Consider the following 27,661-nt stretch of genomic DNA (forward strand, 5'->3'; position numbering starts at 1 on the left):
CACCAAGTAACCTACTAAGTTAACGAACATAGCTCTAAATTTATTTTCAATAATAAAAAAAACACATGAAATGCAATATCTTATATTTAAAATAAAAATCAAAATCGTGTAGCCAGATGGGATCTCTAGTTTCTACTAAAGAATGTCGTAAGCTGGTCGTGTTGCGACGGGAATACACAACGAAGGTAAGAGCTTCAATTTATTGTAGAACCGGCTAAGATAAGCTCTATGTAATTTATTTCGCACGTAGTTATGCTAAGGATACTTAGTATCTAATCAATAATACAGTTTCTTATGAAGTCGTGTATAATATATCTTTTTTAATGCTTTTGTAATTCATCAATTACTTATTCATCACAAAAATCTACGTACACACATCAACTAATCTCGGTACAAATTATTGTCTATTATATTTTATTTAATACAAGTTTTTGGCCACGGCTTCACTCGCGTTTTGAGGGTTGATTGTCAGGTATTATTTAAATAAAATATTTATAAATTATATCCTATGTGTTATCCTGTTATTAGCTATATTATAGTAATATCGTTAGTTTTTGCGTGAAAAAGTAACATACATCTATATGTACAAACTTTCGCCTTTATAATATTAGTAAGGATAAGTATTAGCTCAGTAATAATTATGTAAATGCATATTAAATACAATGCATTTTATATTCCGGAATAAGACACACCACTGGGCTTTCTATTAAAATGAATATTTATTAACGTTTTTAAATTTATCTTACTTATTTATTAAAGAAGATTTGTACATTTTAAATTATACATTTTAGTTATTAAACATATATTATCAATGTTTATTTGGTTATTTATTTATTATTTAATGTGATATAAGCTTTACCTGCATTTGAAGGAGTCTGGAACCGCCGCCCTTCTCCATAGTAACTTCAATATTTATATAAACACTAAATGGAAGACAATCACGTTGATATAAATACAGATGTAATAGTTTTAATTTATATAAATGTTTAACAATACTCGCGATTTATATAAACACAATAATTCACAATATTTGACACCAAAGGATTGACATGACAAATAATTTTACCGCCGATTTCGATAATTCGAAAATGGAATTCGCGTTCGGGAAAGAGCGCCTTGTTTTTTTTTTCAAATCGTGGGCGCACGGCTTATTGCCATACAGCCGTTGTGAATGAGTTCAGTATACCGATTAAACAGCTAAACAAGCCGGTCGCCAAGCGCCTCGGCCGTAGGACTCAGCTGTTATGGCTGAGCGATTTACCGCGAGATGGCGGGGCGTGCAGCCTGCATGACTGTGCGCTGAGTAATCGACTGGCTGCAACAACGCCCTGTACGTACATGCGATAAGTTTTGCTGTTTACTAACTTAGATAATAAATTATGTAACTTAGTCCAAGTTACGGAATGAATAAAAATATGTCATATAAAAAGATTTATTTATTATTTTAATTTGCTTTTCCTCGCGTACGTCCCTTTTCGTACAAATATGTGAATAATTACTGTAATTAATTTAAAATAATAACGTAATAATATACAACCGCATTTAACTTAGTGAATATTTATGATAGCTTAAATAATGATGTTATGTATTGATAGACATTGGGTGCATAATGTAAAACATCTGCAGTGCGGTCTGCATCGCGGATGCTGCAGTATTTTATAGATGTATACTGGCGTCTGTCATCTGTGTATAGAATAAGCTTAGGATAGGGTTGCGGACTTACGTAAAATCTGGTTAGTTAAAAATAACCTTTTTAAAATTATTATAATAACTTCTTTGACAGAAAAAAGATTAAATTGAAAACAAAATATGTTAGCTCTTCTTTTTTAAAATATATTCTGTATTAATATAATTTGTACTCAAAGAAAATAACTTTTATTATTTAATAAGATTTTTTATAGCACACAGTTGCAGCCCTAGCCTATACTGCTGTACAAATAATGTCGTACAGAATCAAATATAAATGACACTTGGAGGATGGCGAGTGAATTATAAAATGACATCTAGTTTACACATTCTGAATGTTAATATAGCAAAACTATAATAGAAACATCGATCTTTTCGCCAAAATATAGCGGATTGAAATCCGGGTGAGCATAACTGTATTAATTTGCTGAGTTTATAATAAATCAATCTGGTGGTCGATGATGAAGAAAACATTATGTGGAAATCCGTGTGTTAGATGAATATCACATTTGTATCTTACGGCCGATAGGTCCGAGACTCCCATGAGTATTTTATTTTATATCGTATGTGCAGTTGAAGATTTATTTATATTTATAAAGGGTGAAGTTCTTATATTTTTATTTACATACAGATAAATTTATGTATGTAGTTGATTATGTATTTCATTGGAGAAAAAGAAATTTCTTGTTTCACAATAGAATGTATATTACAAATAAGTGGTTGTTTTAATTCCAACCAAATCCGATTCAAAAGTGTCTGTGAAGCCAATTTGAATAAAGAATGATTTGAAGAATTATTGATTGTATAATATCTTCCAGAATGGATTTCGAAGTATATCTTCATACAGATACTCGAGTACAGTATCAGTATCGGGGTCCAGAGTTATAATCAGATAGTCATTGCCTTCGTGCATGTGGTCGTTGGTCGATTCCATACCTAATATTTAATTTACTTTAACTACTCGAAATCATACTTCGATAAACTTTTGACCTAATGTGACCTGACCAGCCTATATAATACAGTAGATTCCAAGATTTAAATCGTGGTTAGGATCAAAAATAAAATTGTAAAATAGGAAGGAAGGTAGGAAGGAACATACAAAGTTGCTACTTATTTTACTTAGTAGTATGGCTTTGTGCAAGCCCGTCTAGGTAGTTTCCAACTATTTTTCATATATTCTACCGCGAAATAGTATAGTAGTGCTATGTTCCGGTTTGAAGGGTGAGCGAGCCAGTCTAACTACAGGCATAAGGGACAATCTTGTTACTTCCCAAGGTTGGTGGCGCATTGGTGATGTAATGGCTATAAAATAAAAAACAAATTCGTACTCCTATGACTCGAAGAGTATGTGCTTATATTGTGCATAGTATGTACTTGCATTGACAGTTATTTTTTTACAAAGCCAGGATACATACATGTGTTCTGCGTTCACACGCTCAAGCCAAGTGTGCGGGCAACTATCGATCTTTGGACAAGAATGACAAACAAGTTTATTTCATTATTGTTGATTTGTCTTCAGCCTTGACTGTAGATAAAGATAGCAATCTCTATAACATAATAAATACTTTTATTAGTAACCTCCTTATATTGTTTTTTTATTGTATCTCTGAAATTGGAACGTGTATCTTTACTATTAAATTTATAGTCACTTACTATTTCATAGTGTTATTATTTGACGTCTAGGTATATAAGTGTATATTATATTAAAGTCTGCAGTATGACGGTAACGTGTGGTGGATACACGTGTTCAATAAGGATTATCGTAGTCTTTTTAAAATATATCGAGCGTTCCTCAATAAATGAAGTAACTGAAATCGAATCTAAAACCGAATCGAAAACCTAATAAAAAATATTATTATAATGACATTATTGAGCATTTTTTTGGAAAGTATGATACACGCAGCTTGTCTTGATTTGTTACTGTGATCTTCGCTGAAGACAAATGACGCTCTAACTTAAAAAAAAATTACTGCACGAATAATATAAATTATACATATTTGATTTTAAGGAGTAATATGTTATTTTAAATATCGAGATACACGAAATAAAACAGCACATGTCACCTCATTGGCGTTTATTTTAAAAAAGTTACATACAAACATTCATATTGACGTGAACGTTTAACTATCGTGACACACCTCCACTACGCACCTCTAAGTTCTTATTTGTCATTACGTTTTGTTAGCACACGATGTAATTTTTGTTATAGTCGGATTATTTAAGAGGAACTAAAATGTTAAACTATCACAGATAATAAATTAGGAAAACGTATGTATACTATTTAGTAAGTACAGCATTCGATATTTCTAGAAAAAAAAAACATTTCGTCGGTGGTATAAGTTTACCAGATAATACATGAAAAATAAATAAATAATATATAAAGCGGAAGAGTTTGTTTGTTTGTTTGTTTAAACGCGCTAATCTCAGGAACTACTGGTCCGATTTGAAAAATTCTTTTTTTGTTGAATAGTCCATTTATAGAGGAAGGCTTTAGGCTATATAACATTACGCTGCGACCAATAGGAGCGCAGCGACAGTGAGAAATGTTGCAAAAACGGGGAAAATTATTCACATTTATGGACTTTCGATGCGTGCGCAGCATAAACGTTTTAAGTTACTAAAAAATGTGTATGAAAGATATATTCCTCTTTTAATAATAAAAAAAAGTCCGTGACACTATATGTCTATTTGTTAAGAGTGTGCTAGCAGGCGGGGCGCGGCGGCGGGTGAGGGGGAGGCGGGACAGCCCCGCCGCCGCGCTCGCCACTCTCACCCGCGGGTGTAGTTCTGCGAAGTAGCAATGCACATAACGACTTAAAAAAATTAACATTCTTAATAGTTAAATTATTTATCAAAATTAGGTTTTGTTATCAGCTTATTTGCTCATTATTTTTTATCGTTTAAAATCGATTACATTTAAATCATAATCTGCTGTAGTTTTAACTTACGATATAAGATAAAATGTCAATGAACATTCCTTCGTACTGTGCAAGTAAACAATTCAAACGTTTCACGGTATAAATAAGGTATAAAAATTACATTACACACGTAAAAAAGTTCAAAATGGCGAGCGATACTTTCACCGATGCAGATTAATCATCACTGAGAAAATAAATTATATAATAAACAAATAAGCAAATAGGTGAATATCGTTTAAAATGACTACACAAATAAATTAGTGGTTCAATATTTCAAGTAATTTCTATTACGTTCAAGCATATTCAACACGGTTGTACTATAATCACCTTATGAAATAATAACACCAAAGGAGAAACAATCTAAACTTCTTATTGTTCGGTTTGTTTATCTTATTACGTTTAAGTTAATATTATTTGTTTTCAACCGTCTTCAAAAAGGAGGAGGTTATCAATTCGTCTGTATTTTTTTTATATGTTTGTTACCTCATAACTTTTCACTGGATTTTGATAATTTTTTTTTGTTTGAAAGGTAGGGCTTCCCGTGGGGCCCCATTTTAATTTTATCCTGTTACGATGATGGTATCCCTATGAAAACGATATAAGTCTTAAATGTGCATTATGTATGTGCGCGATAAATAGGTGAATAACTCAAAATTTTGCCAACCAATTTTAATGATTCTTTTTTTATTATAAAGGATATACTTCAAGGGTACTATGGTGAAAGTTTGGTAAGGTTCTGGGCATAGGATCCTTGACAAAGTAACGGTACGGAAGGGAACGGAATAATTCTAATGAGCACGTTAGCGATACTCGGCCGAATCTTTTAGAAACAAAAATTTTGACAAAAAAAAACCGACTTCAAAAGAGAAAAAAAGTAATATGCTCTAAAAAGTAAAAAATAATTGCTTATTATTCTACAACTTAATAATCAAGTAACTTATTCTACTTACCAATATGTAGGTACGTTCTGTGTTTCCACGCAAGGAGATAAGTATGTACCTACCCACTTTAAATCTAACTTAACACAAACCTATGAATAACAAACAATGATCACAATATTTTTTAGATTTATACTATGTAAAATGTAATTAAAAATATTTAGACTATTTAAAAGTCAGCAAAGTTATTACGATAATATATTATAGTTAAAATTATTGTTATTTTTGGAGGCGGTGTCAGCCAAGGTATGTTTGTAAATATATGATATACTCCAAATTTGTAAATCTGGTCTATCGATAAATACACTTCTTCTTGATGTTTTTTTAAACCCTATACGTACATAGTGGTCCTATATAATGACAAAAAATTGGAATCAAAATTGAGTGTTTAAGCAAACATGTCTACCGTCAGGTATTACAATTCATGAACTTTTCTCCTAATCCAAGACAAAGAAAAGTCATTCAGATTTACTATTACATTTCCTGTTGAACGTTTTGTTTGTTTTGGCAGAGTATGAATTTTGTTTGTGATTTATTTATTTACAATTCACTTTTTCTTTTGTCTTACATCCAGATGTCGATACACCTGCATCGAATTGTTAACAAAAAAAATATTCGCAATCATACACTATTGTACAATATTTCTTTTATGTTTAAGAAAAGGGTTGTCATAATTGACCGTATAACAATAAGCAATAAAAACACAGAGGTTGGTAATTTATTTAGACAAACTTTACCGGTAATTTTAAGAGGAACTAGAGCAGACATTGTAAGGTCTTGCCTTAAAAGTTCACCGTTATGGAAATTTGTCCATACCTTAAAACTATCTACGAATATGAGAGCACATTTGGGGGGAGGAAGTACAAATTTTCCTTCAAAGTTACTTTTAATAGGAGATGGAAAAGTACCTCATTCTGAAAATAAAATTGAAATTGATCGCGATTTAGGAGAAAAAGTGACTAGCATAGAGGATTTAATATCAAAAGTTTACCCTAATATCGTCGAAATAGAAAATAAAGATTACCAATGGATGTGTCAAAGGGCAATATTGGCGGCGAGAAATAGTAGCGTTGACGAAATTAACGACCTAATTTTAACCAAACTTCCAGGCGATATAACTACCTACACATCTATTGATAATGTAATGGATCAAGAAGATGCTGTCCATTACCCACAAGAGTTTCTCAATTCTTTAAACCCGAGCGGCCTTCCACCACATTCCCTGAAGTTAAAAATAGGTGCTGCGATAATTTTACTCAGAAATCTTAAACCACCAAATTTATGTAACGGGACCCGCCTTCAAGAAAAATTCCTTCGCAATAACGTGATCGTTGCAACAGTTTTGACTGGTCCGGCAGTTGGTCAAACAGTGCTTATACCTCGCATCCCAATGATTCCAAATGATTTACCTTTTAATTTTAAAAGAATTCAATTTCCCATTAAGTTATCTTTTGCCGTAACCATTAATAAATCACAGGGCCAAACATTTAAACACGTAGGAATCGATTTACGTCAAGACTGCTTTTCACACGGCCAACTATATGTCGCGTTGTCAAGATCGGGTTGCGGGCAAAATCAGTATGTTCTTCTACCACAAGAAAATAAAACTAAAAATATAATCTACGCTGAAGTACTGTAAAACATATTATTAAATCTTATTGACGATTATAATAACAAAAACCAACGTGAGCAATCACACGATAATCATGATAGTGTTTCCGACAACTACGCGAACGAAGTCGCGGGCACAGCTAGTAAATAAATATATCCTTAGTCTGATTTCATATTGATTGTATTTTATACTGTTTGCAAGTCCGCTGCTTGGTATTCTTCTATCAATAATACTATAGTCCATTTTAATGGCACGAAGAGGAAAGACAAATGAACAACTTTGTCCTTGAAATGACGTGACCTCATTGGTCGAGATCTAAAATAATCTATGACATTAATTTTATAGATTTGTGTAAAAAATGTGTAATCAGTAATGGATCTTGTAGACAAGACATTCGTAGATAATGTCGAAATATCGAGCTCCACCAAATAAAAATAAAAAACATGGTAAATATCCCGTTTTAGATAATGTTAGTAATAAAAATAACCATGTTAATTTAAAATCTTATAAAGGATATATATATTTTTTTTATGTGATAGTTAGATAGGATATAAAAAACACTAACTGCACGGTATGTGTAAATCTAAGTTTTGTTAGTGTTTACTCATTCTGCCATTAGAATAGGGTATAAAACTTGATATAACTCAGATTCATGATGTATTGAGTCAAGTTGAGTGAATATATTTGTGAAGTAGCTTGTTTAAAGTAGAGTTATTTGATTGAACGCGCTAAACTCAGTGACAATAACAATGCCTTTTTTTAGCTATGTACACGCCCTATGACTCCTAGCTGTAACTTGATGCGAGTGAAATCAAGCGAAGAAACTAATTTAAAAAATATAATCTGAATATAAATATATTATATCAATTATTCAAAAAGTACATCGTGTGCTATTATTGTTCTATTGGATATTCACTAATTGCAATCGATGTTTTAATCACTGGTATTCTAATTTTTTTTTCTTAAATCTATTTTTATTTATCTTTAAGTATGAAACACGTTTGGCAACACAAAGGGTATTAATTATTACACTAATAATTTAATTCTCTCTATATACTTATTAAAAATACCAGTGATTATATTTTTATATAGATTTGACCATACAGTTTTTTTTATTCTGTGACGAAATAACAAAATGGCAATGATAAAATCAAAAAACATCAAAAAGCGAATACGAACTGTACCGACAAATCTAGACAAATGTCAGGCTTAAAGGACTTCATAATTGAAATCAATTTAACGAACAAAATAAATGCTCATACATAATTCACTTTGCAAAATCAATTTGAAAAGTGCTCATTACAAAAATACTTATTGTGACGTAACCAGCGTCACACTTTATTGCTGCCTAATATATTATTATAATCATTTTAAGGTAAAAATTTATATAAAAAACGAAGAAAATATTTTACACGTATTTTAAAACTAAATATGTTTTCATATAAATATTATAAATAATTCACTCCCGATAGTCGGAGAATGTCAGTTGTTGCCATTTTCAATATATTTTTTGATTAAAGAACACATTTAAAAAGTATTTCAAGATCGTTTTCGCGCCACTAACTTTTAAAAAACACCTATTTTATCTAACATACTCGTAATTACACAGTACGCTACTAAATCTATAACCTCATTGCAAGATTACTCTCTTTAATACAGAGTGACTAAGATAATAAATAAATAATATTGTAATCTATTTTCTAAATAATTGTTGTCAAAGGCGAAGGACACATAAATAGAAAAATTATACAAGTCAATAGACATTCATTTAAATGCACAATGGCAATATCACTATACATAATACCAGCATAGACATTTCAATACAATTGTAAAATTCTTGTTGAAAGTTATTATTAAAGTAACAGTTCGTATTGGGATGAAAAAGAGAAGAATCCTCCGCTACTCCATTGCAGTTTGAAGTATCTCAAAATTTTCTCCGATGCAGAGAGAAATCTTGCAATGCAATGTTCCGCAGGGTCAGGGTTACATTTTGCGTTGACCGTGCCTAGGATTTTACACAACACAGGTATTAGGTAAATAACGTTAGGCAGTCTTTGGGTAGGTCGGAAGATTTTATAGCGACTAGATATAATTATACATTTGACAATAATTTTACTAATACCAACTAACTAAATCGCACATTTAGAAGATTTTTGGAGCCCATCCAAAAATTTTAATTTTAATTCTGAAATCGGATCGATCTCTATTCCCAATTTCACATATGTATTGCTTTATAAGAAACTTCTATGAAGCTTTGTTTCAAGTTGAAACGCTTGTAATACTGAATATTTTTGTTTAATTGTATCAAGCAATATTTAAATGAACCATTTTCAAATCACGCTAAAACTTTGCTTCAAAAGTAGCAATGGCAGTAAGGACCAGCCCTTTGACCTGTTGCTTCTTATAGAATCTTCTCATTATAAGAAAACAATTCAAACTTTATGCAAGGTTTTAAAATTAAAAAAATATAGTAACGAATGGCTCCAAAATGTGCTGGAATTCTTGTGTTATTCTACCGACCAAAGTCTACGTACTAACATCGAATTTATTAACTTACATCTATAATATGAAATTCCAATAATTCAATGGATAATAATTATTATTCAAATATAATTGGTGTTATAGGGGACAAAGCGATTTACTTATATCTATATATTTAAACTTAAAAGTTTCATTTGTTATTTTGTTTTGTGCGATTTTACATTTATATTACCATTTATGTTTGTGTAGAATACGAAACGGTTGCTTCTTAAGCATTACTTTACCCTGCATTCGTACACATAAAACTCTCAAAAAATTTAAAAATATATCTCTTGATATATTTAAAGACTTAAAAAGGTACAGAATTGCGAATAAACTATAAAAAATAATACCGTCTCAAGGAAAACACTGAGAAAATATTACAATTATCCAATCCCATTTTTTACGGTGCTTACAAAGTCTATGTCTAATTGAACATCGTCTAAGAATTGTAGGCCGTACAATAAAATACGAGGTTCTAAAGGTTTAATGGCTACATACATCTTCTCTAAAACAAACACAGTTACCTCTAAAGAGCATGCAACTATTACAGGAATCACTTTCCTATTACTCAATTCAATAACGTAGGTACTTCTCTCTCTGAAAATTGTTGAAATATAAAATTCATAAGACATTCTTTTTGTAATTGTAGTTTTATCTCAATTGTCGCATTCAAATGTTTCCTCCGTGACCAGCACATGAACTTTCTTTACCTAATATTGAGCAATAGTATAGCGTAATACTTTGGAACCACGTTATAATTCAACCATTTTATGACGATCAAGAAAACATCAAATATTAGTATTGGTTATGTCAAACGGATATATGTTACGCTAACAAATACTCGCGAACTTTATCAATGACTAGACGTCTCAAAATTTTCCACCTTTTTTGAATTCGTTGATTAAAGGAAATCAGAAGACCGTACGTATAAATAATTCGAGCTCTTCACATCATGAAATCGCCACAGTCGACTCCGAAGTCCCAGTCATCTGATGTTGTGGCAGCGTCGTCGTACTCAGCGAGAGCTTGTTCGTAGGCCGCAGCTTCATAGGCTGTGACGCCATCGAGCATGGAACAGGCTTGGGAAACATTGGTGTGATGCATGATGGGCATCGCGTGGAGTGCGAAGTCCTCTCCTTCTTGTGACCATGTGAGACCTGTAACACAATTATTTGAATGAAAACCTTTAAAGGTACTTTGATAAATTAATTATTCGTGCTAAGAGTATTTTAATATTTATTCGATATTAAGATATGTATTATATTTGCTTATGGAAGATGGTCATGGCTACTGATAAAATTAACATAATAAACATGTATTATATACACGTACAATTTTTAAGTCAATTGATACGACAAATACAATGGGAGCCCCATTGTATTCCTCGTATCCATTGACTTTTAATAACTAAATGCTTAATCATATTATACATATACATATTTCACTTACGTCCACTCCATACGCCGTTGGGCAAAGTGACCCAGCCCCATCCCTGGCCCCAAGCCAGTTCGTGGTCGAGCTGTCCTGCCAGTGGTACCTGTCGTTTGATCACCGCGACAAGACCGCGACCGTCCAGTGCGCCCACTGCGTTGCGAGACGAACGCGCGTACATTTCAGAAGATGTTGTTGCTATAATTTAAACATAACAAACTTTGAATGTTTCATACATTGTACCATCAAAATGTTAATAAAAAGGTTGTTAGTATATATATTTACTATTTGGTGCCTATGATTTATATGAAAGACTTGTTGTTGGCCGAGGCTTCGCTGCTTTTTTGTCGTTAGTTAAAGGTATAAAAAGCCTATGTAAATACTACATTCCATCAAATTCGGTTCAGTGGTTTTGCAGTGAGAGAACAACAGACAGACAACACAACAGACATAGTTACATTCGCATTTATAAAATTAGTATAGATAACAGAAAACTGTTATTCTTTGGAGTAGACCCGGATCCGTAATAAGTATTACGGATGGCAATCCGATCGGAAATCCGGGAAAGGCATAATGACTGATATAGTCTGACTTATCCATTGGTAAAAGTAGCCTTCTAGCCTTGAGAGATTACTCAATTAGTCTAGCAACCTTTAAAAGAAAAAAAGAAAAAAAAATCGTACTTTTTTCACATAAAAAAGTTATTTGTCAATTTAAAGTTAGTTATTAATTGTGAAATAAGAAAGTTCGCCTGGATGACGTCAGTGGCTATTCTCAGATACTAGCCAACTACGATGGATATAAAATTATAGAGTGCACAAATATGAGTGCAAATATAATCAAACCCTGTATTCCTCACACTCATAATCCGATTGGACAGCGAATCCGACACGGCCAGTAATAGTTCAAAATCAAATTATTCTTTATTCAAGTCTTGTTAAAGTGTTAAGTTAAATGTCACCGTTTCAGAAAGAAGATTCTACCGAGAAGAACCGACAAGAAACTCAGTAGTTACTCTTTTCAACCATTTTAATTACAGAGTATGTCAGTTTTTTATTTACATATGAATTATTAACATTAAGTTCTTAAATATATACAAATATGAATTTATAAATAATTACTGTATAAATATTGACCGCACGGAATGGTGGCAAGAATGCTAGCAGTATTTCCCTCTTGAATCCCAATTCCGATCTTCTGGGCAAAAAACTAACCAACCAAAAACCTATCCAAGTTAAATTTTTTTTTTAATAATCAACCAAAGATTTACATATATGTTTGTATATTATGTTCATTATAGTCTTAACCTTTAAGTACCGCCGTGCGGTCTCAGAGGCCCCGATAGGTACTCGACTTGCTAGTTTAGTCCTTTCTCTTCACAATACCGATCTCAGCTTTTCAGTAGCTGCATGGTTAGTGCCCACATTGATGTCGGAAACCGCAATGTTGTCACCGCGGATGTATTTGGTGAGTAATTACCTTTGAAATTCCGATGCGGCCTCACAGGCCTCACGTCGTTACTTATGTAAGTTTTTTGTTTTATTTATTGTTTGAGTAAACTGTTATTTTGACAGATATTATGAACTATAAATACACCATGGACTTCCGGTAGTAAACGAAACAGTTGTGCGACAGATTAAAAATAAATAAAAGAGAAATATCCCCAGAATTTTTTAACTTTATTTGCTTTTACGAAGGATACAACGATATTGTCTCATGTTTATTTATTTATTTATTTATTTATTTAATCGATACACCACAGTATTTGAAATATAGCACTTAAAACAAGAATACAATAAAATGACAGATACAATTTCAAACACTTAATAGGTATATACAGCATGTTACCAAGAAAGGAATAGCTGTCATTTTAGCTTCATCAATGTATCATAATGAAAGAACAAACACACTCAGGGGAGCCAGAAATTATATATTTTCATAATTCTACGAAAGGCGGTGTAGACGAAATAAATAAGAAATACTCTGTGTATTCTTGCAGTCGCCGATCAAGACGGCGCCCATGACAATTTTTTACTGGATTTTAGCTATTAGTTGCGTCAATTCTCATCTTTTACACGATGTACACGTGACCCTGATAGAGGATCGACACCCTGATAGAGGATCATTTATAAAAAAATATCTCGACAGTTGGTATTAGAGAATGAGTTCATTCTAAGTTCACGCTATGCCCAACTGGACAAGAGTACTTGTTTCTGATAAGCCAGAAAAGTGTGAAGATGAAGCTGAGGAAGTCAATACACAAAAGACTTATCTTCCATGGCAACCTGAAATCAAACAAAAATCGACTGATACATGTTATTCGTGCAATAAACACGTTTGTTTGTAGTGCGCGAAACAAGTGTTCCTTGACTGTGCTTAGAATTTAGCGAGTAGTTGAACTGTGGATATTTTTGTTTTCAGAAGGTTTATTTTCCTACATTATTTTTTATCTAAGAGTTATATTACTCGTTAGTGAGAAATACTATTTTTTGTTATTTTGCAAGGAGTATTTTTTGTGTTTTGATTTTTTATATCGAATGGTCTGATTTTTTCCCAAAATTTAAGTCAAATATTATTATAGTGTTATACTAACATATTTAATTAAGTTGATTTTCTTTCTATACTGAATTTTTCTTATAACTCTTCATTTTTCATCATAATGAAAGGACAAATATTCAACTACTACTTTTCTTTAAAAAAAAACTGATATTATATACGCGGCCTCTCAGGCCTCACATCGGTATTAACGTTACAAAAAATGTACGTCGGTACTTAAAGGTTAATATTAGTGATAACGTACAATACGTTTTATTATTAAAATCATTTGGTGAAAACTTCTTTTGTATTATAGTCTTATTGAATTCATTTATCATTATTATATTCGAAATTCGTTGAGTTGTATAATAATTAATTTCTATTCGTGAAATATTATCTACAATGATTTAACTACACGTAATTGGTTGGCTCGTTCCTTTGTTTACGTGAAGCTGAACGTCACGTAGTAATCATAGTTAAATACTAAGAATTTAATCTATCTCGAGCTTTACTCCAGGTGTTAAGATAAACTAAATTGTACGAGATTGTGGTTAGATATCTGAATTTCTGTGATTAGGATTCAGATATTATCTCGTATATGGGTTCAAATGTTAAATTCTGTTTATTTTGCTATTATTTTAAATTCTAGTTTGTAATAAGGTAATAAGATCCTTCCTCTTTAATGGCAGGCTTCGATAATCTCAATGGATTTTGGATGGGTTTTTTTTAGGAGGCCTGGTTTTTTTACCACTTAGCTTAGAAGCTTTTGCCCACTAGCCCGCCACAGAGAAGTGGCGGTGGGTGAAGACAAGGTTGAAGTAAGTAATTTAGTAGCTATTAAGCATTACTATATTTTATTGTGTATTTTATAATTGGTTTAATAAATATTATGTTTCCGATTATATTGTTGTACAGAGTAGGTACTGCTGTTTGGCGGTAGAAAATATGGTGAACAGGAATTATCTACACAGATCCAGATATCTGAATAATTCGCCACCACAGGTAATATAATTTCTACATAACATAGTAAACGTAAGATGCGTATAACTAATATAGTTAAAACTTAAGTTTAGTTTGTCGGTTTGTTCCGTAAGTAACAAGTATCTGAAACTTTTAAACGGCATTAGGCCATTGAAAAGTTTCAGAAAGTGATCACCGTTCAATAAATTTTCAGTTATGTGTTCAATTTACTATTGTATGAAATTGATAAGTATGGCAACGTAAATAAAAGTTAAATAATAAGACTACAGATTTACAAGAATAAAATATTTAATAGTTTAAATTTTATACAATATTTACTTACGTTGATAAAAAAACTGTGAAATGAAAGTGAGAGTGAGAGTGGAATAAAACCAACTTATATTACGATAGAAATATATAAAAGAAAATCAAAAGAAATATATAAAACATAACATACGATATAAAAAAAAAACTTAAAATATATTAAACATTCTAATGTTTATTAACTCTGTTGAGTTTTTACTATGAAATGAAGACAACATCAATGTACTGCTGGCGAATGCATAAAATCTTAATACACAAATATTCTTTTTAAAACCATCTTTATTTTATTCCACTTACCAAAATGGTTTACGCCACCAACACTTGAAGTGCTTGCAAAGTTTCATCTTGATCAATTTGCCACGCATAAACTTACAGGAGTAGTTCAATGAATCAAAAAAGCATAAAAATATTTATACTTACTTATATGAGGAAATAACAGTTTAATCTTGTATTAAATAGTTAAATAAAATTAAAATATAAGAATACCAAAATGTGAATATGAATATTATTGATACCGAAGCCAGTTGATTTGTTGTCTTGCTGAAATTAAGTATTGAATTTTTTACATTTTGTATGCATTCAGTGTCGGTTTTAGTGGGGGGTGCGATGGGGTGACGGCCCAGTGCGACAAATTTTGGAGGGCCACCTAGCTTCACGTGCTGAATACTCTCTATTCTGAGCCCTACGCATATCACTTTACATTGGGCCCCAGAAAGGTCAAAAATGGCCCTGGAACCACCACCACCACGGACCTTGCGCAAAAAGGGCAACGAATGCTCGTCAAGCCAGGGGCGCTTAAAGCCGGCCCTGTACGCATTTTCATATCATGAATAATTACAGGTTTTTGTATTAAATACAAGAATTAATTAAGGTTTCGCTCATAAATTAAAGAGAAGCCATATATACGGTGCTCTTTAGAATTTTAAGCTAAGTAGTTTCACAGGTAAGGCATCTCATGGGCAGCTGGCAAATTTTTGCAGAGTGTCCGCTGTGACCAAAATCAGTCAAAGAGTCATCAAAATAACCACACAACCACTGAACTAAAGCAATTTAAGGGACTCCCCAACTCTTTTAAAGAAACACGTAAGAACGAGAAAAATATGTATTAAATTTTTAAAATGTCAAAAGGTCGACGTTAAAGCAAAACAACATTTCCTCTTAGTGTGGCCAATTGCAAGAGTTGAACTGTATAAAGTAATATTATTTCTCTTTATCTCTAATTATATAGCAAAGTCTTAATTGTAAACGTGTGAGGTCGGACGATTATAATATATGAAGGTCTTCACACGAAGGATTTATACGGTCTTAAAGGTACATACATCTAATTAGAGCGAAGTGGTAAAGTACGTAACATGATCTACAAGGGACGAATTAACGTGGCTCCGGCTAATGACAATAATTAAGTTATACGTAAATTTTAGATGGATTTTAATGGCTAGGTAAGATTCGTATAGATCTTTATCTATCTATAGAATCTTGACGTCGTTTTGCATTAAAAATAGATGATTGAAGCTAAACTTCTCTAGATAAGATTAAAATTTCATGATCAATTTCATGTGCAACATTTTTGTACACAACTAATTCTGTAATTGTTTCACTTTACTTAAAGTAAATTCTTATCTCACGATGATTTTCGTCACTTGTATGCCGATTTCAAAATTCTTAAGTTTAGGGCAGATGAGATCATTACAATTGCGTAGGTAAGAAGTACAAAAAAAAAAGTAATAATTATAAAGTCGTTACCATTATAATTGTTGTTCTTTAAATATTTAACAGACTTAACAATATAAATAAGAAATTATTTTAAATGATTTGTTCTTTCTAAACCGAATTCTAAATATGGCTTTATTGATGAATATAACTGAAAGGTTATCGAACTTGGTTTATACATCGAGCAGTTGCTATCCACTAATCTGAGCCGTGACTGGACAGCCGTTATAGGTTTGCGGGCGCCAAGTCTGTCGTTTAGGAGTTCTAATCTTAATTGCAACCTCTGATAGCCGCTTCAGATAGGACCGTATTTAGAAGATCTCCATATTATAATCCTTGTTTTAATACCAAGGGCTTTATGATCGTTTACTAATGACTTAGGTTATTCGAGGCTTTTTGATATAGGAGAGATCGTATGAACGGATCTAAATTGTAATGAATATTATACTATCTTGAAATTTAAATGATCGTAACATGCAATTTGCAATTTGTTGTTATAAATTTTAAAGACAGATCTACTAATAAAATAGACGTAGAGAAATTAAGCTTGTTTTTTTATATATCATTTTAGTTTTTTTTGGTCTATTGCATACTATTTCGATGTCTTATAGAAACCAACAAGTGCTATTATGTGTTCCGGTTCGTCCGAAGTCCATTATGATAGTACATCGTCTGATTTCCGCTGCAGGTCGCTAAATTTTACCACTTCCGTTGCCTAATTCACGCCTACCACGCCCCCTATACTCCTTTCTGAAACTAAACTCACAAGCAAATACAAGCCGCTAAATTTATAATTGTTGCGTCGTTTTTCCACACGAGCAGTTGTTAAAAGTTAAAATAATAGTTTTAAATTAATATAATCAACTTTCGAGATTTTAAGTAGAAAGTTATTTTCAAACAAGTGTTGTTTGTCTTCCGTTTTCTTGAAACCTTAAAAGCTCAACAATGAGTGAAGAGGTGATCGCGCCTAATTAAAATAAAGATTTAAGTGAGGGTAGTTCGAATTGTTCGAATATTTCATCGGATTCGTCGGAAAATGAATACGAGGGACCACCAAGGAAGCGACAAAAAACGTGACTGGTCGCGGGATCTGGATAAAAGGTTTGACTTTTTGTCACAACAATTGGTGAGTCATGTAAATAATATTTTAACTTCAAATCATACTAGTTGTACACCAGCGATACCGTCCTCTTTCTTACAACCGGCAAATAATAATAATAATGAGTCTAATCTAGCTTCAATTACTATATAAAGATCGACAACGACAGACGAACAATTTTTACGTCCACCAGTAATAGAGGCTGGTAGTTTTGTAGATTTGAGCGTTACTGTAAAAGAACCCATTGTACCGAAAGCAATTCAATCACGTGTTGACAAAATTAAGGATGTGCAAAGATTTGACTCACCGGATTGGAACGTGGGGCGCTATACCGATGTTCAGAAAAAGTATGCTGCTTTTCCTGCTTTTACTGAATTAAGAGTGAATGAGGAGTTTCGACGTCTGGTGGACCACTTTAGTCCATTACGTTGGTTGATGGCAGATGGAACGTAGTTTTGCTGCGTTATCTAATGCCTTTTTGGCACAAAATGAATACGTTAATACTGCCTTACAAAGCCTTGTTGACTGGTCTAATTCATCGGACGTTCAGCTTGATTCTTCCTCTATTTATGAAAAGTTGAAACAGCTATTATTAATGATTCTGGCTATAAGACAGTTTCTCGCGATATCCTTCAGATAATTTGCGGTAAACGAGCCGAAGTTTTAGAATTACGCTGTAGTGACCTCTTAAAGAAATTAAAGGATAAATATATCAGAGAAGAATTAGAGAAAATACCCCCTTCTGGTGATTATATGTTTAATCCCAGCTTACTAACAGCATATATACGAAAAATTGGTGGTATAGATAAATTACAAAAGCGGGCACCATCTGCTTCTCGCACACGAAAATAGCATTAACTCTCGTGTACCTGAACCATCAAATGTAGCTAGATATCTCGGTTACCTGTATTTATCTCATGGTCTCTGCCATCGAACCATTCTAGTTTATAAATCGGTTATAGCATCCGTTTGCGAAACCATATCGGATATAAAAATAGCGTCAAGCCCAATAGTGAAACATATACTCAAAGCTATTTCCCTGGCAAAATCTTTGCCTTTGCCAGATTTGAATAGTGTATATCAAATATCCAGGCACATTGCCGCTATTTTGCTGTTAGCTTCGGGTCGCAGCGTACATGACCTTGCTCTTTTACATGTTGACAGTGAACATTTTGTAGATAATGTAGATTCCATCACCTTGCATCCTATATTTTGGTCGAAAACCGATTAATCTTCATATCAACAATCAAGTTGGACTTTTGTGGCTACTCCTGACCGAAACATCGATGCAGTATACTGGCTACGTACTCTAGTGAACATGACACAACAAATCCGAGGGAATATTAGTAATCTATTTTTAGCAACTAAAGGCCCTACTAGACCATCTACTGCAGCGATGATCGGTGGTTGGATAAAAGGTCTTTTAGCTGATTCTGGTAGTCAGGCCTCAGCTGGAAGTTGTAGAGCAGCGGTATCCTTTTTAAATTGGGTAGAAAATTACCACATTAATGATATCTTAGCTAAAGGTAACTGGCAACATGAGCATACATTTAAGAAGTTCTATCAAAAACATATTATTAATACAACAAATGCAGAGATAACTGCTGAAAAATCTCTATCTCAGTATTTTCATACTAATTCTTAATATTTCATTGGAAAACATTTGATTTATGTTAATTTAAATTCATAAGTTAGTGTTATATGCTTATCTTCAATGAATTTAAATTATGTACTTAATGCTATGTTTCAATTAAATATAATGAATCACATTGTTGCGTTTTAAATAAATATTATTTTATTACAAATACAAGCCACCAGAAGATAACAAACAATCTCTCATAATGGACTTCGGACGTCAACCGGAACACATAATAAAAAATTTTACCTTCCAATAAAATTTGTATTATTTTTCCTAAGACGTCCGAAGTCCATGTAATGTCTTCCTGGGGCTACATCCATCATTATGAGTCGAACAATGACAAATTTAACGGCTTGTATTTGCTTGTCAGTTTAGTTCCAGAAAGGAGTATAGGGGGCGTGGTAGGCGTGAATTAGGAAACGGAAGTGGTAAAATTTAGCGACCTGCAGCGGAAATCAGACGATGTACTCTCATAATGGACTTCGGACGTCTTAAGAAACATAATACAAATTTTATTGGAAGGTAAAATTTTTATATTATGTTGAAACTCACTTTATATTTCATGTGCGATTTTGTTGCATCCTTTGAATTATTATAATTATAATAGTCGTAAATCACTCATGAAATTTCAGGATCGTGTTGTGGACGAAGTTTGTGTGACTGTTTATAGAAAAACTCTAGATCTCATTTTTCATTTTTATGAGTATTTCCTTATATTTCAATCAATATATCTTGTTATACTAATCGATTTATTATATTTCATTATGTTTCAGAAGACTTTCGCCTTCTTTTGATCTATAATTTATATTTAGACTTCTTACGTTTTATATATTTTACTTTTATTAATAATCAATGTTAGTGATTTTTTACGACCATTTGATCGTGACTTAATTACATTTACATTGTATTCCAGTTTATATGTAACGTAACATATTACTTTTATGAGCAAAATAAAGAATATATACAAAAATGTACGCATCATACCCTCCAATCCATAATACTTACAGATACAGAATTACGGACTCAGCCTTTTTATATGATGTAAAATTATTTGTTTTAAGCCGTAACGTAATAGAATTTATTATTATTTGCGTTTTAAAATATACATCAAAGTTGATTAACGCGACATCTCGAATCGATTTGTCGTTGTTTGAAGCGTAAACTCGATTATCGTGATTTTAGTCAGTAATCTAATAACTTTCCAGTATTTTATTTTGCATTAAAATATTCACAGCGATTATCTGGGTTTATTATTCGATGCATGAATAGGAAAGGACAAAACAGTTCAGTACCTTTTACCCGTCTGCTTGTCAATTGATCGCCTCTTTATTTGTTGTTTAAAAGCAGGTGACGATTATGTTATCAAAACATATATATATTAAAAATGAGAGTACATTTTTTTTTAATACCTAATGCAATTTCGTGTTTTCTTTAATGGTCAATGATCATTATCGAATTTCCACCACAGACTGGTCACATTGTGATATGAAATGATGTAGTATTCAAAACGTACCAAATTTAACAAAAGAAATGGTTATATCCTTTAAATGGGGACATAAAACTTGTACATAAAATATTATTTATTTATTAGTTGCACATATTTGCTACTCAAATTAAGTCAACTAGGTTCCAAAGTAACAATTTAAAAATGTAACATTACTATTTTTTTATATTATTTTCAAAATTGAATGAAAGCATTTATTTTAGGTGATGGTATTTATATTATAATTATTAGAATACAAGATATAATAAGTTTTTCTTATAATATGATGATTATTCTGGCGTTCCTGAATTATAGAACATAGGTTGACACAAAGTTATTAATCTTTTTTTAACGCTGGCAAGTATTTTGACAAGTGTCAACTAATAATGCGATCGTTAGTTATAACTTATAACACATCAAGCGATTAATTGAAAATGCCATCTTCATTTTGCTATAAGTAAGTTTTAGCAACAATTTTATTTGAGATACTAGTTGTTTAGAAAATATTCGCTTTGTTTTTTGTTATTTTTATTATATTAGTTAAAAATGTTTATTAATTCATTGTTGAATGTTAAGTCGATGTTGCTACTAAACTATGCTATAAAAATAATTAAAAGCGACAATACGTACGTCGTACTCTGACCGTTGGTCTTTTGAAAGCTGTACGGAGATAGGGCATTGACATCACCAGCTCGATGTGAGGCGGCGGAGGCAGCTGAAAATTTTATAATATACATGAATATAATATTATTTTCTACAAAACGTAAGTAAATAAGGTTAGTCTTCCACCGGATGTACCCGAGATGCATTGAAAGTGTATGGAAATGTTGTTACGTTCCAATATGTGGGATGTTGGAACGTAACTCCGTATCTTTATTTATTTTAATTAAGTTGTATTGGCTCGCGTGTCGTATGAAACTTGTGTAGGTTCTTAGGGCAGGGTGAAGATATATCCAAAAATTCTCGTATACTTACAGTTTTTGAGATAGCTGCCATCCATTCCCTTTGTAAGCAGTAAAATAATATGTATGTATTAAATATTGTAATTGATATTTAAGGACATTTTAAATTATTAATAGGTAGGCGGACTGGCAACAGAGCCATTTGATGATCACAAATGACCATAGACATTGGCGCTGTAAGAAATATTAAGCATTCCTTACATTGCCAATGCGCCATCGACCTTGAGAACTAAGATGTTAGTCCTGTAATTACAAGATCAATGAATGTTTTCTTAAATTCTTTAAGAACACACACTAAACGGGTATATATGGATACCTTTATTTTAATTAATAATTATAATCTTTAAATTATAGTCTTTAGTTTAATTATTATTGTAAAATGTCACAACGGTGATTGACCTGTTTGAATAAAGTTTATGTTGGTTTTTATGAATAATAATGGAAGAACTTAAAGTGTCTATCAGAGACAATAAACTAATATTTGCTATTTTTCCTAGAAGAGATAAAAGTATATTAGCTGTAATATTAGTGACTCACTACCATGGGCAATAGAGTAAGGCATGGTGCCTCACTGCTGTGCATATTAAACTGCGACTCTGACAAAAGAAAATTGGCAACTCTTCTTGTAAACATTAGTTGGTGAGAATTATTTTTAAAAAAGCGACAAATATTGATAAAATAATGTGTTGTTACTGGTTCCTTTTTTAAATCTTAATTTATCGAGAATAATTCACTGACGATTCAAGACATGTTGTAAAAGCCTACTCGAATAAAGTAAATTATTTTGGTTTTGATCGATTGACTATAAATTTAAGGTACAGTCCGCACCACAAAATCGCACAATTGTTGTTTTTTTTTTGACATATTTATTAATTGCAAAATATAAAAAAGTATATAATATATTTTACATAAATATTATTGTAGACACGCAACAGAGTCTGACCTTTGGTATACAGGGTAGGCCAGTGCAATATACGGGAGACTAACACCTCTGAGCATTTAGAACGAGTCAAGGGACTCCTATTCAAATAATAAATGGTGTACGTCCTTCGGCTTGTCACAGTTCGCGCAATTGGGGCTTTTCCCACGAGAAATCCCAAAATACTGTCTGTAGTTATTTACACAATATTTATCTTGAAAATATATGGAAATAAATACTTGGTGGTTATGCTTCGTACAAAAGTCTGGGTAAGTACTTACCAGATAATCTACTACTAAATAGCAATACTTAATATTTGTGTTCTGGATTGAAGGGTGAGTGAGCCAGTGTAACTACAAGCATAAGGAGCATAACATCTTAGCTCCCCAGGTTTGTGTTGCATTGGCTATAGGAATATTTACCGTACACCAATTACACTATAAAATAAATTTAAAAGAAAATTAATAAAAAACAGTTAGTATATTTTAATGAATATATCAGCAAGTCCTATGATATATTTTCATACGTTGGATACAACTACCCTTAACCTAAATTTATTTGAAAGTATACAATAACAATTCTATATATTTAAACGAGATGAGACCTGAAGGTTGACGTAAGATAATCGCGGATGAAATCAGAGATAATATACTAATATTATAAATGCGAAAGTAACAGATAGACAGTCTGTCTGTCTGTCTGTGACATCTGTTACCCTTCCACGTCTAAACCAATACATCGAATTTGATGTTTTTTTTATAATGCGAGCTTGAATCTCAAGAAAGGACATACATACTATAGACTACTTTTTGTAACTAACACCTACGATCGCCATTCCTAATACGCAGGCGAAGACGTGTCCAAAAAATTGTGTCTTTTATAGTTAATTGCCGTATATTTTTAAGATTCAGAATTGTATCGTGAATTTATCCTATTTCTATAGAGGAACCTCACGACTACATAAAGTTATCTTCCGACATAGAATATTCGAAAAGATTGAAGTATTTGTTGAATTTATACGTTGTTTTAATTTGTTCTTTGCTCACTCACCCTTTAAACTGGAAGACAACACTACTAAGTATAGTAGTGTTGTTTAGGGATAGGATAGGAATGTGATGAGTGGGTACTACCTACCCAGATAGACTTACACAACGACCGACCACCGAGACGATTCTAGTCTAGTTAGTATATACATTTAAAATCTGTACACTACGCTTTTTAATCTTACGCCCTTTATTCAAAGGTTGTTTGGCAGAGACAACTTCTCTAAATGATAACATCGCCTTCTAATTTTTTTTTCTTTTTTCTCTAAAACCACAATAAGACATATATGTGATTACTTGATTTAATTTATTATCTTAGTCTCATAATTCAAATGGATGTATTGTTATTGGTTTAATAGTAATGAATATTCAATGTTATTTAGATAATTAATTGCTGTAATTTATTATTTTTTGATTATTACATAAAATAGTACCAGACTGCATTGATATATAATTGATACGAGCATGCCGTGTACACATGCTTAGGAATGTAATCTCGCTCAAAATTGTGTAATTCCATAATTTTAATGTATGTTCTGATTGTATTCTGTTGGTGTACCTATGAATAAATAAATAAATATATGTATTGTATTGATATAAATATAACTTGTTTAAGCTACAATAAAATATTGTAAGGAGTTTTCATGTATCTGTATAGAGTTTTCTAGCATCTTCATTAACCACCCGACGAAAACTAACTCAGAAGTAACGAGACATTTGCTTGTCATCGGTCGTATGGTCAAGCAGCGTTGGTCGTGATTAAGGTCACGTAAGCCATTTTGAATTTACTTGATGTTATTTTACTGTTGAAGTTTGCAGTATTTGTTTGTGATACTTTTGAGTGATACCTCACTTCTGGTTGCTAAGTATATATATACATAGCGTTTGAATAATTTAACGCGGATAAATTTAAATTATTTTAACAATAAGTAATAGTTATTGTAAATCACAAGATGCATATTTCTAAATATCTATATCTACTCTACGGAAATGTGAACGTATTTAGATATCTCTATTGACCTTGTCCTGTGGAGGCTTCGGTGTTGTAGGCCTCCCCAAAACCCGGCCCAGTGTGTAGGTTAAATCCTGCAACTAAATAATAAACAAGTCCCGTTCGATTGGTCTGAAATTATTCACACGCCCAAGAGTGAGACTATTTTGCAAATATATCTACAGTATACTAAGTGTATAAAATATCGTGAATCGTTCTAAATAGATTTGAATAAAAAATACCTTTTTGGAAGGTTTTTTAAATGTTATATTTATTTAATATATCATCATTCTGATAGATTAGATTTTAATGAAAGTAAGCTTGGTTAGCTCTATTCAATATGTGCCATAAGTGTACTCCAAAGTATGCCCCGGAGCAAAATATTGAATACATTTCATTTCGTAAAATGAAATGGTTCTCGAGGGATGATAAAAAAAAAACGTGTATCCATATACAGTGTCCATGTTCACGATATTGCAGAGACATTAGCTTGTCAAACATAAATGTATGTTTATATTTGACGTCAATGAAAGAAAACCCCGTACCCGTACTAATGGTATAAATAAATGGATACGTGTGTTTGTTGGTCAGTTTATAGGCCGGGGAATGTCAATGTACTCGTTTATATTATCGGATAATTATGCGGCCTGGCGCTAAAAGCACCAAAGTACGTTTCGAGTGAGATGTACACCACATGTTGCCATTTGCTAAACCATATGAGAAATTATAAATAAATTTGTACTAAAACGGTATAAGACATATTTTATTTATTTTTAATTAAATACTTTATTGACCACCATAAAAAATATTGAAAAAAAGGCGGACTTAATGCCTGAAGGCATTCTCTGCCAGTCAACCTTTAGGTCAAACAAAAAACCATGAAGGCGGTAATTAATAATTGACAATACATAACAATATACATACTTATATATAAAAAAACATACATACATAGTGAAAACATATAATTAATCAATAATAATAGTTGCTAATGGAAGTCATGAAAACTAGATGCATTCTGACTATGCGTAGACGAGTCTTAAAAGTAAATTTAGAGGTAGCTTTTCTAATATGTTCAGGTACTTTGTTGCATAATCGGACAGCTTGAACGGAGTAGGAATTAGAGACGAAACCGGAAGTATGAGTAGGAATAGTAAGAATCCTTAGAACGAGTTAACGATTGTGATTATCACACAGAAATTTGAATTTAGAACTTAATAAAATTCCACGCGAGCAAAGCCGCGGGCTAGTAGTAGTAAGTAGTATAGAGTTTAATAAACTTAAACCCACCCCGATTTCGCACCGGTGAAATTTCGTATTAATGAAAAAGAGAAAAGCGCATAGTAAGAAAATATTACTTAATATTAGTACCTACTTATTTTATATAGTTAAGTATTAATTATTAGGTTAAAGGGTAGTTACGTATGTCATAAATGATATATATATAAAAGATCAAAATTTGCTCTCGATTTGTAGATTCTTTGGGTAATTTAAACTGCAAATGTCAAAATTATATTGTTCAAAGTTAACCACTTTACGCATTTACCCCACGTGGAAGTGGGGGGGTATGTGGAACTCGCCGGGGCCCAGTACACCGGAATATCCACTAAAAAACCAGCGCTAAACTCTCCGTCATTTCGGCGGGCGTCACGGGATCGCTTCGCATGCTACGGTGACGAAAGTTAATCGACCTTCCGTGACACAGCGAAAGATTTAATTGGTTGAAAACTATTTGAAAAAACCTTCTAAATTATATTCGAATGAAAAAAAAAACAATTTTAATCTATATTAAATTTGCAACCTCAAACTTATCTAGTAGACAACTATGAGGTTAGCCAGTGCCAACGAGAAAGATATCGCGTAGCATATCAAAACACGGCTAAATTAATAATCAATGAGATTAGTATTTAGTTTTTTTTTAAGTCGACAATAACTAAAGCACGACAAATAGTTTTGCGCGTGAACTTCCTAAAGTCTTGACAGATTTTAATAGGAAGTCGACTAAAAGATTTGAGGAATAGAAATTACTTGATGTAAATGAACTTAAATTAATATTATTTTTCAAGAAGAGATCAGGAGATCATGAATTCATCTTGTCTTCTAGCCATCTTTTTTCATTTATGAATAAAAAAATCAAATTAAAAACCCATCTTTGAAATAATCTTTTATTAAATGGCATCCCTTTGTCTTCATCTCTTTAGTCCTGATGTTTAAAGATTCCACGAGGGTTTATCTGCTTATCTCAGAGCTTCCCTTCATTTGTATGCAAAGAGCACTCTTTGAAGGACTCCTTAAAATTGTAAACGGCATTTTATTTCTATGCAATGAAGGAACCTTTTATTTCATTGAAGCGGTTGAATTAGATGCAAATTTAATTAACATTGTTAGAGTTTAATAAGTATATACAGTGATTACGATATTGTTAAAAAAAAAACAAAAAAAAATGTAATGTGACGTGCCACTTTGCAAAGGAACGTTGCGATTAAATTCGACTTCAAAACTTTGCATTTATCGTACACAATGAAGTTTAATTCTGAACTATATTCAAAACAGCAGTTACAATGATATAGTTTTTTTTTATTATAAAAAAAAACTTACGTCATGAAAATATATGATGGAAGATCATTGCCTTTTCGTAAATTAAAAAAAAAATAACAGATTATACAAAAAGTTCAGTATATAAACATGACTAAACATACGAGTTAATTACAAAATTCAGAGGTTCATTTGCGGAGGAACAACTTTTGCGTAGTAATAATACTAGCAGCATACCGGCGTAAAAAGTTTGAATAAGTACATAATATAACAACCTCTATTTTTTTAAATAAACTATAATTTATTTTACATCTGTGTTGCCATCAGCAGCGATGTGTGTTAAATTGCTTTAAATT

General features: G+C 32.1%; 3 protein-coding genes across 3 annotated transcripts in view; all 3 read right to left on the minus strand.

The window, feature by feature from the left end:
• The window catches only part of LOC113397022 (uncharacterized protein), a 35,854-nt gene extending 34,541 nt beyond the window's left edge, over positions 1-1,313 (minus strand). Inside the window, exon 1 of the mRNA XM_026635165.2 lies at positions 860-1,313. Within this exon, the coding sequence (XP_026490950.2) occupies positions 860-898 (39 nt within the window). The 5' untranslated portion in view covers positions 899-1,313. The remainder of the gene's footprint in view (positions 1-859) is intronic.
• The window catches only part of LOC113397075 (actin maturation protease), a 174,694-nt gene that overhangs the window by 50,865 nt on the left and 96,168 nt on the right, over positions 1-27,661 (minus strand). The window lies entirely within an intron of this gene.
• LOC113397023 (uncharacterized protein) overlaps positions 7,966-27,661 on the minus strand; it is an 88,856-nt gene continuing 69,160 nt past the window's right edge. Inside the window, exons 6-9 of the mRNA XM_026635166.2 lie at positions 21,834-21,861; positions 21,489-21,573; positions 11,127-11,306; positions 7,966-10,834 (exon numbers count right to left, since the gene is read on the minus strand). Of these exons, the coding sequence (XP_026490951.1) occupies positions 10,623-10,834; positions 11,127-11,306; positions 21,489-21,573; positions 21,834-21,861 (505 nt within the window). The 3' untranslated portion in view covers positions 7,966-10,622. The remainder of the gene's footprint in view (positions 10,835-11,126; positions 11,307-21,488; positions 21,574-21,833; positions 21,862-27,661) is intronic.

This window comes from Vanessa tameamea, chromosome 19, assembly GCF_037043105.1.
Source record: "Vanessa tameamea isolate UH-Manoa-2023 chromosome 19, ilVanTame1 primary haplotype, whole genome shotgun sequence".
Classification (NCBI taxonomy): domain Eukaryota; kingdom Metazoa; phylum Arthropoda; class Insecta; order Lepidoptera; family Nymphalidae; genus Vanessa; species Vanessa tameamea.